The 19,526-nt window shown below is 33.3% G+C and overlaps 1 protein-coding gene across 1 annotated transcript in view; it reads left to right on the top strand.

Annotated features, from left to right (window-relative positions):
* The window catches only part of Dh31-R (Diuretic hormone 31 Receptor), a 545,747-nt gene that overhangs the window by 476,473 nt on the left and 49,748 nt on the right, over positions 1-19,526 (top strand). Inside the window, exons 8-9 of the mRNA XM_089636652.1 lie at positions 795-968; positions 7,149-7,272. Coding sequence (XP_089492778.1) covers positions 795-968; positions 7,149-7,272 — 298 coding nt within the window. The remainder of the gene's footprint in view (positions 1-794; positions 969-7,148; positions 7,273-19,526) is intronic.

Raw genomic sequence — 19,526 nt, 5'->3', positions numbered from 1 at the left:
ATAAATAAATTATTTGTTCATATGAACAAAACATTAATGATTTCGTTAAATCAACAGAGATCTAAATAACGAAAACCACACGTCATCGGTCCGATAAACGAATGAAGTGTGATAAGTAGGCGATTTCAATATCGTCGTGATATACCCCTGCTGGTGATTGAAAGCTTTTTTATTAAAAGCTAATCGAGAATGTTGTTGGCTTAATATAATTTTCTGTAAAAATATCTGACCAAAGAGACGAGATAAAAGAAAAAGGGGATGCACTACGTCGTGTTATATTTTAAATTGAGCCGCTATCAATAAAAATCCCTACGTAGATGGCGATAAGGTTTAAATTCCCGTTTAACACCATCCGCCTGTTTTGACTTATGCAAGAAAAAAACATGTCCAAAAAGTGCCTTTTATTTTGTTTTGTGGATGTTCAGGCATAAATTTTTTTTTTCGATCATTTTATAAATAACTTAATTTGTCACATTATACACTAAAATCATAACCGAAAATGGGTTCGTAAGTAGGAGATTTTGAACTTTAAAGCAGTTTTCATAGGCCTTATACATTTTTTTTCTGTGCTCCTAAAAAAACTTATCTAAAAAATACTCGATTATTTCAAAAGCCAGGATGTATTCTACTCGCAGTATTTAATTAAAGCATCTGAAACATTTCTAGGTGACCAAATTTTCAAACCAAAAACACATCATTTTGTATTACTACTTATGGCATCGCCTTAAGTCAAAATTTAAAACTTATCCTACTTATTTGACAGTTTTCTAAAGATTCTGTTGTTGTTGTTTTAGATGCTGGATGAGCGAGAGCTCTCACACCAACATCCTGGTGGTTGTAGTTGCAATCACCATCTTCCTCAACCTGGTCTTCCTCTGCAATATAGTCAGGGTCCTCTGCACGAAGTTGAGGGCCAATCCAGCCAGGGGATCCCAAGGACCGTCTAGAACGGCGCTGCAAGCGTTTAGGTGAGGAAAAAATATTATAATACATACTTTGGGAGGTGATTCTACTGGTAGTAAGTAAAAATGCTGTGATACTGGAGCGCCATTGAAATGTTTCTGGAGGGACGAGTGCACTCTTTGAAATCCAATCCAAAATACCATCATCCCTGCTTGGATGCCTGAATGGAGTCCGCCCTGATAGTCCTCTGGAGACGGCAGACGATCAAATATCCGACACAAACGGCTATTTTCATACATATTTTTTTTTTCACTCCATTTCTGAGTTTATTTTATATATTCTTCTTTTGTCTGTATTTTTTCATTACCTTGAAATATGGAATGTATTGCATTTCACTACCCCCGTATACTCTCTGAACAAACTGTTATTATTATTGATAGTGGGAACCAACCGTCAAGTAGACATAAAAATAAATCGGCGGTCACAAAGAACGAAGTCGGATGTCAATTTTGAAACTTTACGATAAGAGCTGTTAAAAGTTTTACTTCGACATTATTTTGCGAAAAGAAAAAATACTATAGTCTTGCTCCGATATTTAGATTTTTTTATACTGTTGTTTGGACTCGTTTAAAGCATAGGTTATTTGTAAAAAATGAATTTAAATATTTTTTTTTCAAAATACCTATAATATTTAAGAAAAAAGCTTAGTTTAGTTTTAGTTCGGAACCACTAAAATATCAACCCGTAATTAACAAAGTCATTTTACTATAATAACAATTTATTTTTTTTGGTTTGATTGAAGATTGAACCTTCCTCTCCACGGACTGGTTCTTACTGCTGTGTACTATTGTAATGTCTTTTAATTAATTATAGCTATTATAATTCTTTTAAAACAATGTTTTCAAAGAAATTATAATACTTATAATATAATGTCTTTTATAAATAATTACAAAAAAAATGTTTTTACTGGGGATTAACGCCTGTATCAGACCACGCTATAAGCATCAAGTTTTTTTGGACGTGGCCTATACAGATTATATGTTCTTGTGTCACACGAAACTGTCCCTGTGGTAGGAGAAGGGGTCAGATCAATTGGGGAGCTGCCGCGGAATATCATTCCTTTGTTATCTGCCACCTTTACAGCTGACGTGATGTCACATCATTTTAAAATATCGCATGGCTAGCAGATCACGGCAAATCTACATCGCCACGCTCATATTTATTAAAACCGAACTTCAAATAGATATTATATAAAAATAACGATGTTGCGTAAACTTTCAGATTTGTATTTGCTTAGGTACATTTTATCTTGCTCTTATAATAATAAATAATATTCATCTTATAATGTACCTAACTTATGGTTTTGAAAAGATTTCTTTCCTTTTTTGAAAAACGTTTCAAATAATCAAAAAGTTTTTACGATATTGTGGAGCTAATAATAATTACTGAAAACATCGTGAAACAAAGTAATAAAAAAATGATATCGAAAACTTTTCATACCTTGAAAAACAAATCAAAATATCTAAAACCCAACAATTTCTGCAAAGTTATTTAATTAAATATCCACCGCCCAAAAAAGGGATTGATACGTTGAAAACATATTGGCAGATCAGCAACTTGACGTTGATAAAATAGGAGAAATGCTGTTATTGGGAAACCAGAAGCCGGAGAATCAAGACTTTAATCCAAACCTCTGAAAACAATTTCACGATTGACCGATGGCTCTATAAGAGTCGTAAGGGAATGGCTGTATACGTATAGGGGTGATTGAAATAATTCCGATAGGTAGCTCGAGTCAGTCGGTGGAATAATGTTTCTTACTAAGAGTTCAACGAGGGGTATGGAAGAGATATCTGCTGGTTTATTGAATGGAACATTTGAGAATAAATGCTTATCTTGAGTAATTAGAAAAAATACGAATACTTTTGAATTTTCCTTATTTCAAAACGAAGTTATTTTAATGTATTTTTTATTGTTATGTTGTTCCTATAAATTTCAATAATGTTGTTAATAAGATTTGCAATTATTTTTTTAATAAAACAGCTGTTTCGGCATTTAGAGCCACATCAAACATTAGCTAGATCACTTGATAAACTTTGAACGCCGAAACAGCTGTAACAATAGTAATAAACGAGCAGGACTCAATAATAACCCTCAATTTTGATTAATTTTAAATTATTGGTTCTATTGACATTTTAAAAACAAATTTAACAAAATATAAAACGGTCAATTTAAAACACGAAATAAGAAAAAAAATTAAAGGTTACAATGAATTTTTTTATATTTGTAAAAAGCATTAAGTTTTTGGCTCGTCATAATTTACAATAAAAAACACAAATTTGTTTTTGACTTCATTCATTTTATTTAAACTCTATCGGTTTCGGAAGAACCTTTCCTTCATCAGGATAGTATTAAAAATTTATAAAATTTATTTTATTTTTAATAATTTAAAATTTATTTAATTTTTAATATTCTCCTGATGAAGGAAGGGTTTTTCCGTAACCGCTATAATTTAAATAAAATTAAAGTGGCAAAAAACAAATCTATGTGTTTTTTATCGTGATTTTTTATTTTATATTTAACTGTCTCATTCGCATGTTAAGTTCAAATTAATGTTAACAAAAATATCTTAATTTACATAAGTTCCAAAAGTTCCATCTAGTTCTCGTTGATTAAATTGCACAAAAGCACTCTTATAACTTAGTAAAATCGTGAAATCTCTAGAAATAATTCATTTCCCTACTGTTGGTAGTTGCTAAATTAAATTATGCTTGGTTTGGTCAACTCTCTTTCATTTCAACTCCCTCATTCATTTTTAAGGAAAACGTTTATTTTCGAAGACTGAATAATTTATCGGTTCATAGAGTTTTCGGAAGAATGCTCAACAATATCTTGTTTTTTTGGCGAATTAAACAAATGATAAGCTGCCACAAATTGACGAATATTTTCAGTGTACATATTGAAATAGTGTAAAAATGAGTAAAACGTGTTCATATATTTCTTAAAATAATATTCAATAACACTCTGCAGGTAGGTAACGATTTATAAAAATATCACAGGGTCAGACCAGTTAGTGACTGAACAAATGTGCCTGTTCCCACCGGTTCTGGTTTCGTGAGTTCAATTCCTCTGCTAGCTAAGTTTTCCATCATTATACCATCAAAATCTTTCGCTTATATTGATGATAGTAGAAGAATTTCAACTGTTGTCAATCTGACAAAAAATCAAAATTCAAAATCCTGAATGTTTTATTACGAACCTTCAGGATTTAGAACCGAAAGTTAAAACATTGTGAATCAAAACGTTGTTCGTCAAAAACATTGAAAGTGAAAGTGTTAGGAAGGTTCATATTGTTTTATAGAGAGCAAATAATGCAATATTAGGCAAAATAATAAAAATAAGAAGAATGTAACAGTAACTAGTTGTATACGAGACTTGACGGAGAAGAACGGAACACCCGGTTCTAGAACTTCATGAGAACGGGTCGTTTCTTCGACTCGTTTTTTGTATAATTCGTGACCGCTATCTAGTTTTCCTCCTTCACGTTACACAGGTAGCTTCAAGACCCGCATTAATAAATCCCTTACAGCCACTTCTCTGCCCCTCCTAACAACACTTCCCAACCGGGTGGCAAAATAGTTATACACACCGTGCAGACAGGGGCGCTCTTGCGAAACGTAATTTGAAAAAATATATATCAAATAGAAAATAAACTGAATTAATATTTACGTAAAAAAAATAACAGAATCAGCTTTCACAATCCAGAAGAGTTGGACTTTGAAATCGATTCGCTGACACGATCTCGTTGTTCAACAGAGGTCAATCTCACCAACTGCAGTAGTGGGGTCTTTGTATTTTTACTGTATAAAACGTAATTTTAATTAGAATAGAGTTTAATTTTTTGTATCTAAATTTAATAAAAACCTTGCCGATTACCTGTCTGTTAAATTATTCATCGCCTTCCAGCTTGGTAGAAAAGTCTCATCCATAGAACATTAATTGGCCGTTTAAATGTAATCGAGAACATGTCGCTAAAAATATCGATATCCGATCCCGAAAAATTCTCTCCCCACCCCACCGGCATGACCATTGACTCTTTAGTCAGATAAATAGTAGATAACGAAGCTAACGATCGGAAACATAAAATTGAATGCTTTCCGTAATTGATGACCGTCTGAATCATTCATGAATCAATCTGAAAATTTTGTTTACGTACGTGCTCCCTAGATCGAGTTTTAAAAATGATCCCAGGTTCACACGTGTTGATTTATGCTATTTATATAATGAAATACCAAAAATTAATTGTATTATCGAAGGTTTCAGTAGTAATTTACTATTTTTTATCTATTTATTGCTTCATTATATGATATCGTTGTGTACATTTCTATGTTAACCTCTCCTTTGTTTTAATGTTAATAATTTTATAAAATAATAAAAATATCACAAAGTAATAAAATTGAAAGAAAAGTGTGTTGTTTCAGCTACCTACTATAAAATGCTACTAAGGAAGCTAATTCAATAATGTAGTAAACATGTAGGGTGTCAATGTGTTGATATTTTATTGAAAATAACATATTGTACTATTAATTTAAAAAGATAAATTATGTAATATATTATGGAATTAATTTGAAAAGGATAAGAAGGAAAAAATATACTTACAATATCTAGTATGCAATTCATTTAAAAAAGATAAAAATCAAAAAAATTGATGTAATCCTCGGATAACACAAATAATTTAAAAATCTTTTTAAAAGCACCCAAGGAATTACACGACTTAATATTTTTTGGAAGGCTATTAAATTTAAGTGGATCCTGATACAATTTCTCTGACGAATGAAGATTTAGTGTGACTTGCCACATTTCGATTTTTCGTATTTTTAATCAAATGCTGTTTATTTGTGTACCAATATCACAATATTCTTTTATGCAAATCCAACATGTAAATTGATTTCAGCACATTATTTGTAACTTCCTCGGAAACTGAAACTCAGTTTATATCTTTCATTGAATATTCTATCACAAAGTTAACTTACTTCCACGGTATTTTAACAGTTTGAACAGGTTGAACAGTTTTTTTATTGTTGTTTTAATTAATATAATTACAGTTAATAAATTTATTATTGTCATCAAGCTGTTTCTGCGTTAAAAATTATTGCATTAAGAGATTTTTTACGTTAAATAACGTTAATTTAACCCAAAAATTTGACAGGTTTTTAAATGGTCATTATCAAACCGAAGGCTTAAAAAATACGAAAAATCATTGCGAAAGGTACGAAAAAGCGTGTTCAAAGTTGACTATGCCTTTTATCTAGGGTATAACTTTGATTATTCATGAAAGCAATCACGTTGGATCTTTTCCTGCAAACATCCAGATCATTACCAGGGAACGTGCAAGTTTTATATACTACTTCAAACTTCCTCCCTTCTAACATCATTTTACCATAGTATTCTTACGTTTTTTTTGGAAGACAAACGCTAATACGGGAAGAAGCCGTTTTTCTTTCTTTATGTTTCCAAAACGTTAAATAAACAACACTAATGTTGGTTTTTTATGTAGATTTTTTCAGTTTCTTTTGGGATATATTTTCACTTTGATATTTCATATACGTGGTTCGCCTGTAATTACTAAATTAATAATTTTCATAAATCTTTTCCTGAAAGTTTTTTTTTATTTCTCAAAATACTTGTAACTACTTACTGGTTTATTTTGTTTCTAGAAAAGGGTTTTTGGCAATGTTTCCAGCTTTTAAAATATAATTTTTAAGTCCCATAAAGCCGAAAATCTGTTTGCCGAAGCAGCGAAACTCGTCATTTGTGACTTATGAATAGTAATTAAAATAAACTTATGATTAATAATAACATTACATTTTTACAGCTTTACCTGTTTTGATGCATTCTTACATATTCGTGGTAGCGAAATCATCACTTGAAAGCTTTAAGCCATGTTTGATGATCAGATCTGAATATCCGGTTACTTCCCAACCACCATACTCCCTATCTCCTTCTCCTACTCACTCCCTTCATCCTAACAATATACCCCAATTGAGGGTGCCTTAGTACCGCAGGTTCCAAACAGGTGGGAATAGTTAGGACTTTCGTGAGGTATTCAAACAAAAAAAATAATAATAATGCACACCCCACACTACAACACTGAAATTCAAAAAAACTTATTTATTTTTCTTTCGAATACTTTGTGCCCAAAATAAAAGATACCAATATCCATATATATTATGTGTTTATTTCAGGGCCACATTCCTTCTGGTGCCGTTGCTGGGCCTGCAGTACCTCGTGTCCCCGTTCCGACCCGCCAATAACCACCCCTGGGAGATAGTGTACGAATACGTGGCAGCCGTCACAGCATCCCTACAGGTAACATATCACACTTATTTCAATCTCGACACCTCCTCGTTTGCCTTGGGTTCCTGGTAGCCACCATAGACAAAGAGATATTTGGTTTCATATAATATCATATGTCTCTAGGGATGAAATTGTTATATATCTTGAAGAATTCAGGCCGAATAGGCACAGTCATGGCTACAATCAAGCAGAATCGATGAAAAAGTAAGCTATTGACTTTGATTGATCAAGTGTTTTTTTTTCATATGAAAGGTTTAATCGTTATGTGATTTCAAGTATTGTAAGTGAGCTATAAACGTTTATATATTTTATGCATATGAATTGTGACATTAGCGCCACTGCAGAAATTAACACAATTTAACCTAACTATTTCTGTGCTCCTGGTATTTTGTTCCTGTCGACGGGTTAACGTGTTGACGTTATTTAAATGCATAAAAATCACGTGTCACTTGGTGTGTTTGTACATGCTTATCTCACTTTACATACTCACTTCAAAAACTTATACACTTTACATACTAATGTACATACTCACTTTGATGTTATATATATAATTTTAATAACTTCTTATTCAAATATATATTTTTTAATTCTTTACTCTTTACTGTGTTTTATATCCTATACTTATACTTATATACAGGGTTTTCCAATAAGACGTGTTATTTTTATATTCAATCGGAAAATATCAATGGTTTCGTAGCTTGTGCGGCACGCAGCGCCATCTCGTTGAAAGTAAACATTGTCCAGATCAATACCATCCATAAAAAAATATTAATCATCTCTCGATAGCGCAATCCATTCACCGTAACTGTAGTTCCAGCCTCATTTTCGAAAAAGTAAGGTCCAATGACTCCGCTGGACTATAAACCGCACCAAACAGTCACACGTTGACGATAGAGAGGCTTTTCAACAATAACTCTTAGGTTTTCCGAGTCCCAGATGCGACAATTTTGCTTGTTGACGAAGCCACCGAGGTGGAAATGGGCCTCATCACTCAAGATGATTTGCATTTGATTCACTCAAGTGAATTTTAATAATTTCAATGCATTGTTGAAGCGTGTATCGTTACATTTTTATTAATAACGTAGTTTTTACTTGCCAAATGTTAAAAAATGACAGCTTTAAAAGTAACATCTACCGAAATAACGGGCTATTCAAAATAACACCTCTTATTTTGAAAACCCTGTATAATCATTATAATCAACAACCACAACACGGGAATGTAAGCTTGGTAGTCTAAACATTTATAATAATTGTAATAACCATTTCACTGAATGACAAAAAAAAAAAAAAATCTCCGAAACCCGACAGGCAGCATTGTTTTTTTTTAAATTCATCAAAAAATATACACAAATGGCAATAGATAGAAGGTGGTCTGTAGTAGGATAACGTCTGCCAGAGCCCACTAGTTTTATTTATAAAATACCAAGAGCAGAACCTTGAAAAATAACAGGATATAATTCTAATATTAAAAAACACAGTTAAAATATTTTTCTGTATATTATTAAGGTAGGTTATAAAGTATACAGGGTGTATCGGCACTAACCCGACAAACTTTAACCAGCTATTCCTTAGCACATTTGGAGTAAAAAATGTTATGGGCACTTTGCTGTCCGGTAGCATTTTTTTTTCAATTAAAAACAAAAAAATAAAAATTTCCACACAACATCACTGTCATTGGCATTGCTTTTCGTGTTCAACAGCTGTTATAAGCAAGTATGTCGAAAAGCGTCTTCGCTCTTTCGCACACACTAAATAATAATAGTTAAAAATGAGACGAATGGTGACGTGCCATTTCGTTGTGATTGTAAAAGTGCGCCAATATAGGTACACACGTGCATTATTCAACGGAATTCGAATAAAATATTGCCAGATGGGTTTTCAAACTTTGACAAAGGATAAAACAGTGGTGACATGTGGTGAAAATATGAATAATAATTTTTTTATGAAAAAAAACGTTACCGGACAGCAAAGTGCACATAAGATTTTTTACTCCAAATATGCTAAGGAATAGCTGGTTAAAGTTTGTCGGGTACGTGCCGATACACCCTGTATACTTTCTCGCCTGTCTGAATTTTTCACGTAATCAGTTTCACATTTAAAAAAATACTTGAATTCAAAGCAAATCCTAGTTCTAGAGTTCATCGAGCTACAGAACAACCAAAAGAAGTTTTTTTTATGATTTTATTGTGTGCGGAAATTTTTTTTTCCATACAATGTAAATTAATACTGACAAATTTTGTCTATTGGGTAAACGGCCTGTCAATTTGATATGTCAAATGTAAACAAGTTTTCTTTGCAAAGCTAATTTTGATAAATTATTATAAGCAACAATTAGTCGCCTGTAATATCAATACAAATTGAAAATATCTCCCGAGTAAAAATATATGCAACCGACGGGAATTAAGCCCTCGCCTCCTGATGTCAGACGCGCTGGACCACTGAGCCACGTCGGCGTCCAACCCGCCAAATAATTTAATCTGTACTAGTACTTTAATCAACAGTTACTGCTTATTATATTTTTTTCCACCTGAATAGAACCAACTTTATTTTTGTAGGAAAAGTATATTTAATATTTATATTTCATGCAACATTACAAATTTATAAAAACTATATTCAAAATAAAATTGCACCCTTTAAAAATAACAGAAATCTTAGACAAACAAATCTTAACAAATTTTTTAACACATTACCAGAAAAAATTAGAAACATGAATGCAAATATAAACGAATTCAAAAGCCACCTTAAAAAGTATTCCGAACAGTTGAACTGAATCGTATCAAATATAAACCAATATAACAACACCCCCATACACAAGCCCTGCTTATTTATGGGGGTACATCAAATACTAATATTATGTAATTAATAACTGTACTATATTGTTTAATTATATTATGTAATTGTTTTATTATGTAATTTGTATATCTTTTTTTTACTAATAAAAAAAAAATCTTAAATATAGAACCAATAAAGCTTTTCCTACAAAAATATAATAATATTTACCAAAACAAAAATTAGGCGTAAAAGCTCGTAGATAAAAAAGATATAATTATACGTACAATAAAAAAATAATAACAGTAAAATAAAAACTCGACGATAAACAAAATATTATTTCGAATAATAATATTCCGTTGCCATCTGAATCAGGATATGCGCGATTTTTGGACTAAAATTTGGAGTAAAGATATAAAACATAACGAGTCAAGTCCCTGGATAGAAAATGAAGAACTCAATTTTTCAGGCATTGAACAAATGAGTTTTTCTAATATATCGGTTGAATTGTTAACAAAAAATATTAAAAATACTCACAATTAGAAAGCCACGGGTTGCGATTGGATACATAATTTTTGGTACAAACGTCTGACTACTTTACATCCTCTTTTGGCAAAAAATCTTTCAAAATTTGTCAGTCAACCACAAAATTTTCCAAATTTTCTAATTAAGGGCATTACTTATATGTTGCCCAAAAGCGAAAATATTAATAATCCCTCCCAGTACAGACCCATTATATGTTTACCGACAATATACAAAATTTTAACCTCTTGCTTGACATATTTAATATATACCTACTCATTTAGATGAAAAAAATATTTTATCTGAACTACAAAAAGGTTGTTGCAGAAAACATATTGGATGTAAAGAACAATTAGTTTTTGATTCTGTAATTCTAAAACAGATTCAAACTCGAAAACGTAATTTACATACTTGCTATATAGACTCCCAAAAGGCTTTCGATAGTGTCCCGCACTCGTGGCTGATCAAAGTATTAAATATATATAAAATTAACCCCATTATTATTAGCTTTTTGGAAAATATTATGTCCTTTTGAAATACCAATTTACTTATCAATTAAAAAGGTAAGAAAATAGTAATACCGGGCATTTCAATTAAAAGAGGATTTTTTCAGGGAGACTCATTGAGTCCTCTTTGGTTTTGCTTAGCATTGAATCCTGTATCTAAAATGTTAATTTAAAGAAATTTTGGAATAAAAGTTAAGGGTAATACAAGGGAGAGTAGTACAATTTCGCATTTATTATTTATGGATGATATAAAAATATTTTCGAATTCTGAACAAAATTTAGAGAAAATGATCGAGGTAGTTAAAAACTTTTCAGATGATATCGAAATGACTTTTGGTTTAGATAAATGTAGAACGATACATATAGAGAAAGGCTAAATTGTAAATGGGGACGAGAGTATATTTAGAAATTTCCTAATTACTAGTATGAAAAGGGATGAGGTTTATAAGTATTTAAGATACCCACAATCAAATAGATTAGACCATACTTGTATTAAAAATGATTTTAAGATTAAATTTCAAACGAGGATCAGGAAAATTTTAAAATGCAATCTATCTGCTAAAAATTTAATAAAAGCAATAAATACTTGGCCAATACCTTGTGATGGTTTGAACAATCACATAAATAAACGAAATGAATGTACTCCAAAAAATTTTTTGTTTGGGCTAACAGATAAGATTTATTGACAGGCGGGCTTGAAGAAACACATTCCCACGGGAAGGGAGAGATCGGAGGGGCAGTCGAGTCTTGAACTTGGGTACGTTGACAGCTCCGAGAAATCGATACAAATCAGAAGTGTTGTGTGAAATTACAGTTAATTAGTGAATTCAAATGGTGTTAGAAAGCTTTGTTGTATATTGAATTAAAGTGAAATATTATTGAACCGGTGTTTGTGTAAAGTGAAAGTGGTTGTACTCAGTGGAGATAGGAACAATTGGATAATTTGTAGAGCGCCGTTTTGTGAAAAATCACCCCAGGGGCGCTAAGAGTTGGGCGATCGCGATTATAATATAAAATGTGTTAAATTAAACGTGACTTCGTAAATATGTAGTTCAAACTAAATAACTTGTTTTAAAAACATGAAAATAATAATAATAGTGATTGCGTTATAAAACAGAGATTAGGGAGGTACAATTGTATTTACAGAATTATTTAATTACCCTTTTATAGGCGTAGGGAGGGGACCAACCTTGAACAAGTTGCAAGGAGGTAAGTTTTTAGATTCTCACGGCCAAAAGCATTTTTGTTGTTTGTTTTTGGGGTGTTATGCCGTGTTGCGCTAACTCCTTCTTTAGCCGACGTTTCGGACAGCGTTGCAGTGATCTACCGGATCTGCCCTGATGATGGACACTGCAACGCTGTCCGAAACGTCGGCTAAAGAAGGAGTTAGCACAACACGGCATAACACCCCAAAAACAAACAACAAAAAGGTTGCAAGGATTTCGCTGAAATGAGGAAAGAAGCCGATAGGGAGGAGATCGAAAATTAAAGTGATTTAGCTATATAGTGTAACCAGGTAAGCTTCACGCTGAGAATGAGAGATGACTAACTGGGTGAGTTTTTTATATTATTTATTATTTCAGAGGACCCTTTTAAAAGATGGATACAACCGAGGTACAGGAACTAAGTTTACGACACCTGCCGCCCAAATAATGTTATCATTAAAAGGGATGTGCTAGGCGAACTGTCAATCAGCTGTGAGCGAGAGACGAGTCAACGACCTTTTCATATGTAGGCCGATAACTTTTGTTTTAGGGGAACGCCTTGGACCGAGGGTCATATCGAAAATTTACCTACCTGCCGATCTGTTATTCTTTTAAAACATTACGAATCAAATCATGACGTTGTCCCTGCGGTAGGTATTGGATCGCCGACGAAACATAAAATACCTATTACTAATTAGGCCAACCAATATAAATTCGCAGTATAAAAATACCAATCTACAGGGTACCTACCACAACACTGGCGTACAATTGAAACAGCGAACACTATGAGGGATAGAGACGTTTAGGCTACAGCAGTGTACAGTCAGTCGAAGGAGAAGTTTTGCTAGCGTATGACCGCCCGAATAGAAAGCGATCGGATGCAACCAGACAGAACAAAATGAATACTTTTCTTCTGTTATTTGACTTTCTAATTTAATACTTTTCACATATTGTTTGACTTTCTAAGTTACGAATTGGGATGCACAAAAACAAATCTAGAGTCAAAAGAGGGAGATGGTAATCTCCGAAATAAAACTACCAACCGAACAACTTTTCTCAACAGGTACCTTTCGAGAGGTAGGCAGCCTCTTTAAATTAAATGCAAAAATCAAACCAATTATCCGTTAATACCTACCTGAGAGGATAGGTATTCAGTAGAAGTTACCCATACCTAATACACGAGGGTGCTAGTAACCTCATAAAATAAATACTGGAACCAAATATTAAAATACAGACAGTCCTCATCCTAAATTTGGTATTTCGAGTAGACCTTACATATATCTCACATGATAATTGGCTGAATGGGTAGGCACACAACCTATCGCTAAAGGCAGGCTAAATGTCGACAAGATCGTCGTGTGTTATCTATGTTATTGACCTAGAAAGGGATGTAAATCCCCGACGACGAGGGAGTTACAACGTTTTCTAGAGGTGGCACGTAACTTAAAACCTTACGTGTCACATTTTCGCGACTAGATTCGTGACAAGGGATGTCATGGCTTTCCCCTTCTACACTCAGTAAAGTAGATTATCCTGGAGGTGTATGAGGTTGGGGCAATTCTGAAATTGGTGATGAGACCTGGTTTTCTTTTTTCTTTATACCCGGCCGGTTGTGATATCCAGACACGCAGATATCGATCGCCTTGCTCAAATTATCATCCATCGGTTTTGTTTGGTAAAGAGGAGGAGCCAATCTTAACTTGAAAAAAAATCATTTCCTTTCCTCTCCTTCCCCTCCCAAAATATATACATGGATGGCGCCGACAACTAACACCATAAATTTATCGTATGTATATCACATATATAAAATCTAACACTTTATTATGTTCACATTACCCTACGATAGATAGAATCGCGTAGCTAGTTGGGGGAGCAGGCGACTTAGAAGATAAGGTTTATGAAATGGCTTTAAAACACAGCGGTAATGGATTCAAATCACTCTATCTCAAAAGAACCGAGGGATACCACACATACATAGATAACTAGGTTTCTATACCGAGAAACAAAAAAAACCAACACAACGTTCGGTGAAGCCTTTTTATACTGAACCGTCACGTGAAATGAGTACGTTCAAGGTCGTACGTCACGTAGACAAACTAGGATGTACACACTTGAAGGGGTGTGTAATAAAGAGAGGGACAAAGGCTTGAAAGACGGAAGGGAGGACATTCCTACCCCGGATATATACATAACCAAAGCCTTATGGAAAAGTTACCTATGGGACTTAAGGAAAATTTATCCTAGAAAGAAGAGAAGGAAAAGTTTGAAGTAGAAAGGGCAGATCATTACAACCTCTATTAACGTACTCATTTGGCATAATTAAATTGTCTAATACAGATTTAGATAACTTAGAAAGATTAATTAGAACTACGCTAACAAAGTTCAAGTGCCATCATCCAAATTCAGCTAAAGAACGAGTTAATTTACCTAGAAATTTAGGAGGTAGAGGTATAGTCAAAATAATTTCTTTGAAACATAATCAGGAAGAAATGCTAAAAACTTTTTCCATAGGAAAGCTCATAGCTCAGAAATGCACAAAATAATTTGCAAGGCAGATATAAATATTACACCTTTAAATTTATACGATGAGAATGTCAACATTTTTATAAATTCCAACCAGGAATTATTAGATTCCTGGTCAAATAAAATTTTACACGCAAAACACTTCAATTATCTCAACCAAACGTATGTTGACAAATTTTCGTCAAACAAATAGTTGAGTATTGGAGAGTTGAGCGCAGAAATACAAGGATTTATGCTTGCAATTCAGGATAGAGTCATTAATACTAAAAACTATAGGAAGCATAATCAAAGATACAAATCAAATTGATGATTTGTGTAGAAAATGTTTGGCTTTTCCGGAAACTATAGAACATATTATATCGGGATGTTTTATATTAGCACCGTCCGAGTATACATTTAGGCAAAATCAAGTTTTAAAAATAATTCACCAAAGTTTGGTAATTAAACATAACTTGATTGACTGCCGTAATATAGTACCATATTATGAATACGAACCAAATTCATTTTTAAAAAACGAATTTTATAAAATATATTATGATAAAACTATACTAACAAACCGAACGATTAGTCTTAATAGACCCGATATAGTTTTACATGACAAAATTAAAAAAAATAACTTATATCAATGATGTCGCTATTCCAAATTCCTGTAATATTCAAAAATCTGTTAATGAAAAAATAAGAAAATACACAGATTTAGGAAATTAAATAAAAAGAATTTGGTATTCTCAGACTATAAAAATATTACCATTCGTTATTTTGGCTACTGGCATTATACCTAGCTCTCTCATTAAAAATTTAGGCGTATTAGATCTATCAAAAAATGTATATATAAAGATGCAAAAGTCGGTCATTCTGAATACATGTAGGATAACGAAAGATTTTTTAAATATTTATGTTGAGGGATCAGTAGGATTTATAGGCCCTGTTAGGAGTTCTACCGAGCCGAACTCTCTGATATGAAAATATCTGGAGCCGGTGAATTATTTTCCCATTTGATCTCTGGTGAGTTGACGTGTTGTTCTTGTATTGTTTTGTATTTTTTTGCTTATATAATGCACTTGCATAATGTTGATTGACTAGATGATCATTTGTGGAAAAGTGTGTGGAAGGGTTTGACAAATGTTATCCAATTTCAGAGAAATGCGTGTATGTCCGTGTGTATGCTTAATTACCACAAGAGTCTGCCCAGTTTCAGCTCAATCGAATGACTGAAAGTGGGTTAGTTTCCACTTCCATGATTTGCTTTCACGAAGATAAAACCTAAATTCAAATAGATAATGAAAAATAATATCCGGATTACCAAAAAAAAATAATGATTCGATATTTTTATAATCGTAGCCCAAATATTTTTTTAGGTGGCAAAAAGCAAATATTTGGGCGCAAAACATAAATGAATTGTATTTATGTCAATGGCACTAAATGAACTTGTATTGTTAAACACAAGCCAGCAAAAATACGTGTTGTAATCACATACAGCCTATGGCTATAGGGATCGACGATATTGTAAATCCACCCGTTAAAATAAAATACTTTTTATTTAATCCCCAAAATTATTTACGGTAAAAAATTGGTGCCTACTGTGTGTGGGCGAATTTTTCAGTGAAACCGCATTGATTATTTACTGCGTATTTGAATTTTAATTTTAAAAGCGTCTATTCGCTTTTTCACTGGTAAGCAAAATAACCATAAAGGATTCCATAAACATTCCTCCGTCTGAATAAATCATTCCACCATCGAAAGATATTCCACAGAAGTTAAATGTAGGTATTCCGGAACTCGGAACTTGCTCAGGCATTTCGCTGAAAACTTGGTTATTTCATTCCATCGTTTGAAGTCACTTCGGCGGCGTAACCATAGATAAAGTCGAAACAGAGCGCTAAAATCAACATGAAACGTACAGGGTTTTATTACGCAGGGCGACACCAGGGCCGCTGCAAGGGTTTCACACGCCTTTGTGCTATCAAAATACCGCACTGAGAACGAAATAGTAAAACATATTAAAATAATATATACCTATACAGCACGTATATCGATTGCTCCAAACCAAAGGAGCGTTAGTGGCAAGCAGCTGCATTCCAGAATTTACCTTTCCGAGACAAGGCGCACGGAGAAAAATGACTGATTTATTAAAAAATCTCTACAAATCATTGGTAATCCGGTTAAAAATGGGATCGAAGGCCGCTTTCTGATGAACGTTTTAGTAAATTCGCAATAATATGTTAACACTTATCACGTGTTCATGTACCTGCGCTTGGCTAAATAATATATAACGACGAAATACGAAAATGTTAGTATTTTTATGAACACGTATTCTGTTATCATGAAACCCATAAAATCATTCGTTAATGGCCTGCAATCCGGTTTATAACGGGATAACAAATATTTTTTAAAAAATTCGCAATTTTTTTTATTTTAGTAAGTTTTCTCCGTATATAAAAAAAAGATATTCATGAGAACGACAACTTTTTTTTCTAATGTTGTATGATTTTTCTGGCGAAACAGTTATAGAAACCTCGCCTTGGTTCTGAAAACATTGCCAAAAAAGTAAGGAGTAACAATTTTTTCAACAAATCTTCAATGTTAACGACAAACACACTTAACCCCTTAAGAATTTAAGGGGTTAAATATGTTTAAATCGCACCTTGGGAAATCTTATTATTTTAGATGAATATATTTATTTCAGGGTTGCATTAAAAAATAAACTGCACTCAATCGTCTGAAGCCAGTGAGACTATGGCATCCCCAATCAGGGTATATTGTGATGCTGAAGGTAGTGGGGAGTGGGGAGGGCAAGGATATGGGGAAGAGGAAGGTGGGGAAGTACTTGGCATTTCAAATCTGGTCATCAAACACGCCAAAGCCATTTCAAGCAACATTTCAATTCTCGATAGTGGTCTTACACCAGGGCGATACTGAGAGTTCATCCACAATGTAACGTACCGCAAATATAATGTACGTTATTTTGTGTGAGCAATTTCTGAAATAACACAAAGTCAAGAACTTTACTCCTCGACCAAGGAAAACGTAAAATAAAATAAAACAGATTAATCACCTCCGAACCAATTGGTGACTGGCGAGTAAAAAAATTCAAAAGGCCGCCTTTGGTTTCTTCCACCCTCCAGCATGGCACACGTGGCACACAGTATGGGGGCGACATTACCTCAAATAAGCCGTAGTTTGTGGATTTTAGAGTTTGGTCTGTTCTTCCCCAAAGTTTTATTTAAATTTATGCGTTTTCAATTGAATAAAACACCAGGAGAAAGAATAATAATTCATTTCACAGGAGCGGGCCTCACGAAGACAAATAATAATTGTGAAAATTTGACTTTTAACGCATTATTCCACGACTTGGCACCATGACAAATCTAATTTTTAGCTGATTTTATCATCTTATTTGCGAAGCGTAAAGAGTCAAAATTATATTCATGGAAATATTACGCAGCGTTATAATTTACCTTTTTCTACAAAGGTCAACTTCATCTTCATATCTTCATTTTTGTATGTTGGTGGTGTTACGTTAGGTTAGGTTAGGATTCAAGTTGCTAATAGTTGCGAAACATAATTCTACGTGAGTAATAGTACGTTGCTGGTGTTCGGTTTCACTTAGCTGAATTACCCTGCGTTCTCTTGCATCATCATGAAAATTATTATATCAACTGCAAAACAGAAAACGAAAAATACCAACTCATGTTCAAATTAATTGTATCTACTGCGATTCGTGGATACGAATAGGAATGTGGAACTTCCGACTTAATCGACACCTCTCATTTTGATAATATATATTAGTAGTAATATTATATTACATTTTGATTAACATTTATACCCGTTCTCCTCTTTCCTCTTCCTTATATCCACACTCTTACACCCGCTCTCTTATCTGCCCCTCACACAAAGTTGATGTACCATCTCCCTCTTATGTGTTTCCTATGCACTCTCTCTCTGGTTTCAATCCTGGGATTGGTTTGCAGCAATTTTATCTAATCTCCTCTTCCAATCTTCCCTGTCTTGTGCGGCTCTTTTGACTTGTGCATATGATGAGCAGCGCACGTCCACCAGCAGGTCCTCCAGGTATTCTCGGCGTGGGCGTCCCCTAGAGTTGGTCCCCTCGGTCAAACCCTCTATTATGACATGCGAGAGGCCTTCTTGTCATTATTCTTGTCCTATGCACTGTTATTCTGTAATCATATGTTTTTTATGAAACCCTGAGGAATTTTGAAACGGAACCGAAACCGGTTGGTTTATGTCTTATACTCAGTAAAGTGGTGTCTAAACAAAGTTATTTTACTTAAATTATAATTACTTATAATATTACTGATAATATAATATTCACCTACGTATGTTAATTAGGTTAGGTTCAATTGGGATGGAATATATTAGACGCCATTGAAGCAGCCAAACAATATAATCAAACGAATAACGTGTTTTTATAATAAAACCTAATGTCTTTAACACTATCATTATAAAGAAGTAAGTGATAAAAAGGGAATAGACAATACCACTAAACCCATAATCCTAAGAAATATAATCAATAGTGTTTTTTTTTTATTTCGTGTTGCCTAAAATCTAGTAAGGCCAGTGAAATCTGCTCAAGAAAGAAATAGAAAATTAAAAATGATTCCATCAATTTCACCAGAAGTAAGGAAAAAGTGACTTATTCATTAAGCTCAATTATATGCTTCGCATTAGGATTACTGGTCTACGATATTATGTTTGGTCAATGAAGGATACTTATACTTGT

Source organism: Hesperophylax consimilis, chromosome 10 (genome assembly GCF_061612785.1).
Source record: "Hesperophylax consimilis isolate HC1 chromosome 10, BYU_Hcon_1.0, whole genome shotgun sequence".
In the NCBI taxonomy this organism is placed as follows: Eukaryota; Metazoa; Arthropoda; class Insecta; order Trichoptera; family Limnephilidae; genus Hesperophylax; species Hesperophylax consimilis.
This window is presented reverse-complemented; position numbering and strand designations above follow the sequence as displayed.